Source organism: Anolis sagrei, chromosome 4 (genome assembly GCF_037176765.1).
Source record: "Anolis sagrei isolate rAnoSag1 chromosome 4, rAnoSag1.mat, whole genome shotgun sequence".
NCBI lineage: Eukaryota > Metazoa > Chordata > Lepidosauria > Squamata > Dactyloidae > Anolis > Anolis sagrei.
In genome coordinates, this window is record NC_090024.1 from 12,424,134 (window position 1) to 12,430,752 (window position 6,619).

At 36.4% G+C, this 6,619-nt stretch overlaps 1 protein-coding gene across 2 annotated transcripts in view; it reads left to right on the top strand.

Moving 5' to 3' along the window:
- Positions 1 to 5,991, top strand: part of COL22A1 (collagen type XXII alpha 1 chain) — a 199,967-nt gene extending 193,976 nt beyond the window's left edge. For both annotated transcript variants that reach the window (XM_067467272.1, XM_060775911.2), the window contains exon 65: positions 610 to 5,991. In XM_067467272.1, coding sequence (XP_067323373.1) covers positions 610 to 797 — 188 coding nt within the window. In that variant the 3' untranslated portion in view covers positions 798 to 5,991. The remainder of the gene's footprint in view (positions 1 to 609) is intronic.
- Positions 5,992 to 6,619: the final 628 nt, after the last annotated feature.

Consider the following 6,619-nt stretch of genomic DNA (forward strand, 5'->3'; position numbering starts at 1 on the left):
CTAATATACAGCATTGTAAACTTATACAAAATTCACTCTAACCTCCTTTTTATGATATTAGCATTAAGAAAAAAAGCAGTTAATATTGACTTTCCACTTTGAAAAAGTAGTCATTCTCTTGCTATTATGTAATAAGAAGTTTTAATTTATACCATGCAGCTAGCTACAACATTAAAAGCATTATTAATACTAATTCAAATTTCACATGGACCTTCATGGTTTCTTTTTTGTATAAAAGCCATAAAGCATTCCCAATAATTTGAAAAAAATATATCTAAAGACTCTATGAGCATACTAGATCATGTGACCCTTTCTGCCATTTCAAACATCTTCAAGATCCAACTTTCTTTTAAATGTAAGTCTGTGTTCTTCTATTTTTGAGCTTATAGTATTTTGAGGGTTAAAACTATATAGTGCATGGGTTTAAAATTAAAATTGTTAGTTAGTTTGCTAATCCCAATAAAAAATAAAGTTGGATCTAATTCAATTGTAGTTTTGAAAATTTCTTGCATCAAACCTTGAACCAGTTTTTTGTATTTTTATTGCTTAATTCATTCAGAATGGCAGCACTCTGCCATGATCCTTACCAATAATGCTTTTTTTCTATAGGTGTTCCAGGTGAACCTGGCTATGGAAAAGATGGGGTACCTGGAGCACAAGGCCCTCAAGGTGATGCAGGTATACCTGGTCCTTTGGGTCCCCCAGGTCCTCCTGGACCCAATGGACAATGTGACCCATCTCAGTGTGCTTACTATGCAAGCCTGGCTGCCAGACCCAGCAATGTCAAGGGGCCTTAAAACCATCCATGGACCTCTTATGGACCTACTTCTGAAAACTTGAATGAAACAAGGAAGTGGTCAGGAGATCCATCGTATTTCTTTGGAAGAGGCCTTTTAGACAATTAAACCCATCCAATGCTGCCGGTCGGTCAAGTTAATTATGATTATTTGATATTGTTGTATGAGACAATGAGTCATTTCTTTTTTAAGATTTTGTGTTGTTTTTGTGTTCTCGAATGTCAGGGACAGATTTTAAACAACTTTTTTAAATTTTAAAAACAGAAAAAGGACAAAAGAGAGAGTTTTTAAATAAATAAATATTGACAATGAAGTGTAACTATTGTATGGACAGAGTCTGGGTTAATACAAAGTAGAAGATAATATTGGTTTGTCTCTCAGTTTGTCAGGGAGCCCTTCATAAAGATAGAAATTTGTGCATCATACAATTTATCATTGTGAACATCATGTTCTTTTCACCGAGAAACACCGAAATCAATACTTTCATTTGGAATTTCAGTAGAACACAAATGTATTAACAGCTACTTCTGGATGGTCAACATCTTGCATATTAGGAAGTTTGAGTTCCTCATGTTTTGAAAGTCTGGTAAAACTGTTTCTCAAGGCCATGCTAAATGTTGAGAGGTTACAATGGTGATCCTAGTTTTCAAAGAACATAAATGTTGAAGATGGCTACACTTAGAAGTGGGAAATATGAAGTTACATTCTTGCAACCTTGCTCTGTTCTCACACCCTTTTTTCATCCATCTCCTTTCATGCTGTTTCTGGCCAGCTGTTTATCTCACAATGGCAATCCACACATCTGGGCATCCTAGCTATTTTGTACCTTCGAATTGTTTCTGAGTTATGGTGACCCTAAGGCAAACTTATCACAAGATTTTCTCAACACCAAAACGACTATGCTACAAAATAAAATGGAAAAGAAAGCGGTAGACAAGTTAAATACTTTTGTATGCAGAAGGCAGCTACTGCATACAAAAGTTTCTGCCTTTACTCCCCACGTTTATTTGTTCAAGAACTGGTTCTGTGACTACAAGTTTCCAGATTGACTCTCAGTTCTCCTCCTTGGCTTTGTTTCAATCCAGAACTTCACCATCCCTTTTCAGTTATTCATTCACAAAAGAGCACACATCTAATTCATTTATTTCTCTTTTGTTGTGCCCAATTTGAACAAGCTGGGAACAACATTCTGAAAGAGTTCATTGATAAGTAGAAAAACTACATAGTGCCATCCTGTGAATGTTTGTATAAGTTTCGGTTTTGTTGGGTGAGTCTCTAGCAAATGTGTTTGGCAATGACAGTTAATAACATGGAAACTAGGAGATTGAGTCTTGATTCTGTAGAAATGAACACTTATAGTTCAGTTTTCTGAACAGAAATAGGAGCACTATTCTAAATATAGAGTCCCCATCAACAAAGCTTCAGAATGTGCCTGGCCAGACCATTTCAAAGTTCAAATATAAAGCCACTGTGTACTTTTTCTGAAAAACAAGAATGTAAACCCCCATATATTTCATCCTCAAATGCAAGGTCAAATAATTTGATTCATTTCCTTCTTGGTACAGGAGAAAATGCATGTTTTCCTGGTAATGACATGTCTCAAAGCATTATGAGAAAGTGTTCTGCCTAGGCAGTAGTCTGTGCAAACAAACTGGGAAGAAGAACATGCAATAAAATAAACTGAATTGCAAAGGAAAAACTTGGGCCCTTTCACATTACATAGTTGTAGCACAAAAATCAATGTTATTTGCCATGCCTCCATCCTATCAGATCCTGGGCTTTGTCAGGGAGACAATAGATCTCTCTGGCAGAAAATTCTGAATATCCCTCTCTGAACCATAAATCCCAAAACTCCATAGGATGGAGTCATGGCAGTTAAAACATGGCAGTATAGCTGCATACTGGGAAATAGTTCATTGGGCATTTCTATGCATAATATTCTCCTGGCATCCTTCACGTAACATGAGTATTAAAAGAAAGCCATAAAAAACCTAACCTCTGGGTTATCATTCCCAACAGACTTTCTCAAGATAGGAAACCTTCTGCAGGGAGGAGATAGGAAAGGCTACGAAAAGAATAGTGGAGAGTAGCCTTTCTATTTCTATTATGTAGGAATAGAAAGGCATCACATCAGAATTCTACTACTTATCTATGTGATGTGGTAAGGAGAAACTTCTAGACAGAGCAATCTTCATATGAGCAATCAAATAGGGCAGGTAGTTGACATTAGATTGGAACATGTGCTAGAGGCCTCAATGGTCAATTGAAGAAAAACTAAAGGCCTTCTAAAATTGGAGGGGAAAAACCTTGGTGAAATACTTATCTAGTACAGTATCACATACCTTAATTTTCCCTTAATCATGCTTTTAAAAAAGTCTAATTCCACTCACGATAGCCTAAAGCTCTCAATATTGCTTTTTGCTAGTTGTGCTTCCTCAGCTTTTGAAGTAGCAGCAGCAGAACTCCAAAGGACTGCAGAAAATGCAGCTGTACAGATCTATCTTTTAGAATCTTTGTGTTGATATCTCTTTTAAAATATTTTTCTTAATATTTAGTTAAGGATCAGTTCCTTTAAGTTATCATTTTTTTTTCTTTAGAGATATCTAAGTCCTCCAGTATGCTTCTATGGTCAATATCTGCTGAAAATTGCCCATTGAAGCACACTGGATGATCTAAAATGCCTTTAAATTTCTGGCCAAAGTTGACTATAAAATTATTCTAGATGAGATAGAGATTCCTAGAGACAACATATTCAAATCCATTAATAATCAAATCCACAAGAGTCAAATCTGCAAATGTAGATGGATAACAATATGGTATATATTGGAGGAGAATTTCTGATCTTATACTGATATTTTCCAGCTGGCAAGAGCTCAACAGGACCTCAAGTAGAAAATATTTCCAATCCTATAATGTAAGAACAGCATGCAGAAATAGAGTATGGTACTTTACTTACTTAGGCGATCCCTCGTTGGCCGAGTAGGATAGTCTTCCAGGATCAGAATTCTTGTGAGTCTGTAGGTGGCTGTGGAGCCCTATTCTTGATGTGCATCTTCTTCCGCAGTGAGGGCATTGGTTTCCAGGTGGAAGGCGGTCTCAGTTGGGGTTGGCTTGACGCGCCTTCCTCTTGGCATGTTTCTCCCCCTCGATGGACTGTCACCTTATCGTGGTGAGGGGGCTTGCGTGTTCCAGTGAACCTGCGGGCACAACAACTGGAGTCATGCACTCCCAGGAGTGACCGCGGGGGTCATTGTGTTAAACTACACCACCAGAGTATGGTAGTAAGTAACCCATTACAAATCTATACAATAAAATGTAATGTTTGTTTGTGGGATTAACATAACTCAAAAACCACTGGATGAATTGACACCAAATTTGGACACAATACACCTATCAGGCCAATGAGTGACCATCACTCATAAAGCACTGAAAAACATAGCAGAAGAGAGTTAAATAACAAAAAAACCCCCCCATAACAATGCATGCACAAAACCACATATATATACACACAAAACACATATATATAAACTGGGCCACAACAATGCATGGCACGGGATGGTTAGTGAGTTATAAGATATAAGGGTTGAGGTGAAATCAAGCTTTCTCTCCAGCAATCAGAAAACATCCCTCACCAGTAAGACCCACAAAATAAGACTTTCTTTATGTTTCATTGGACAATCACAAAAGCAAGCACACAAAAAGAAGGTAGGCAAAAGGACATCCTATGGCAAACAAATGTCTATCGCAACTTGAAAAGTACCTCAGGGGAGATAGGGACAAATAAAGTGTTGCTATTATACATCTATATGTCCCAAACATTATCATACAATTCCACTCTATTTGCAGAATAACTGTTTTTTAAGTCATTTTATAGGAGCTTCACTATGACAAGTACCATAGGCAAATGCCTTCCAGCATGCTGATGTATTGGAGGATAACAAAGTAACTTTGTTACTAGAATAACAAAGTAAAAAAAAATAACTTGGAGGTGGAATTGTAGAACTGCTTTGCATCTCAATCACAGAGATAAAATTGGGATACAAATAAATATAATTATTAGGGGTGTGCAATTTTTTTGTTAGTCGTAAGTCGTATCAAATTTGTTACATTCGTACTTATGATGCGATATCCAACGTGTGGGTGTGATAGATGGGAGGAATGATCCTGTTATTTTGTGCCATTGTATATAAAACTCAAGGAGATAACTCTTGCAGTTTTAAAAAAATGTTGTTTATAAAAACTTTGAAAATTCACTAATCTTCCATGGATATGTGAAATGTTCTGAAACTTAATGGGATAACAGTGGTAAATGTGTTCTACCACTGTAGCAAGTTTCACCCCAATAACTATAAAAATGAGGGAGAAAGGAGTCCCTGACGTTTTCCCACATGCACAATGACTATAAGAAGAGGCAATGAAATTTCCTTACTCTCATTATAGCAATGAAATTTTCACTAACTATACTTTAGAAACACTTTAGAAACAAAATGCCAATACCCCCTAATTTTGTCACATGCCTAATAATTATAACACAGTAGAAATTACTTTTTAAGGTAAAAGTAACTTTTACCTTAAATCTGGGACTTTAATCATCCATAAAAATAATCCTCTTGTTGAACTATTAGTTTTCTTGGTTGTACAATTATATGAAGTTCATAACTACCTGCAGTTTCTCAAGTCGCTCCTGACACGACAAAAAAAATGACTACCTTCTAACTACCTTGTTTACAAACATGTTCCTTATCAGAATTTCCCCAGGGATAACTGTTGGGTTTGATTTCTTCTTTCCTTTGCACAACCATCTTAGTTTTGCAAGTTTCAAAGCAGCAAGGTGCAATGAATTCAACTTTAATTTTCATCAGCTGTGGTTTGATGGGGTGAAGGTGAAAACAGATTCAAATGTCAATTTACACAAAACTATTCAACATTTCTAAAGTTTGTACAACAGTGTTTAAGTTTTTGTGCAACAGATATACATTATTTATATATTTTTAAAAGGTGCTATTTTATGTGTGTGTTATGCCATCTGTATTTTCCTTTTAAGAAATTAGAAATATGAAGTGTCTAAATTATTGTGATTGTAACAGATATGCTATATGCCAAACAATTACGATGCTTTGTTTTGCCTTTGAAGGAGAAATCCCAGAAGCATTTTGATGGCAAATAAATTGATTTGCCAAAATATTTGGAAGAGTTTGATTTGTGGCTTTGTTTCTTTTGTTCTCAATATATTCTCCTTCTATCTCTTGGGGAAAAAAAATAAGGTTTTGTTGGAGATGAGTTGTCAGTTTTGTTATTGTCATTTGTGAATGGTTTATGTTGCAACACTGCCTTGTGGTGCTCTTTGACTAAGGTGGTTACTTGTTATCGCTTAACAGGATTATTAAACTATTTCCCTTCCAATTGTCCAATGCATTTGCATGCTCTGCTTCATATCTAATAGAAAAGTTCCCAGAGCATAGCTCTGCCTTCAACTGAGAGTCCTTCAAATAGTTCCTTTCTAAGGGTGCATCCACACTGCAGAATTAATGCAGTTTGTGACTGCCTTAGCTGCCACTACTCAGTGCTGTGGAATCTTGGAAGATGTGGTTTGGTGAGGTGCCAACGCCTTGCTAAACTGTTATGTGATTTCAGCTTCTGCAAGAATTTATTTATTTATTTTATTTCAAGGTTTTATATACCGACCCTCTCACCTTCAAAGAGGGATTCGGACCGGCTCACAACATGTGTTAACATACAAAAAAGAACCAGAGGTTTGGAGCCTGGTCTGTTGAGCTTCCCAGAAGGCAAGATGAGGCACAGACAGGTTGAAGGCAAAATCA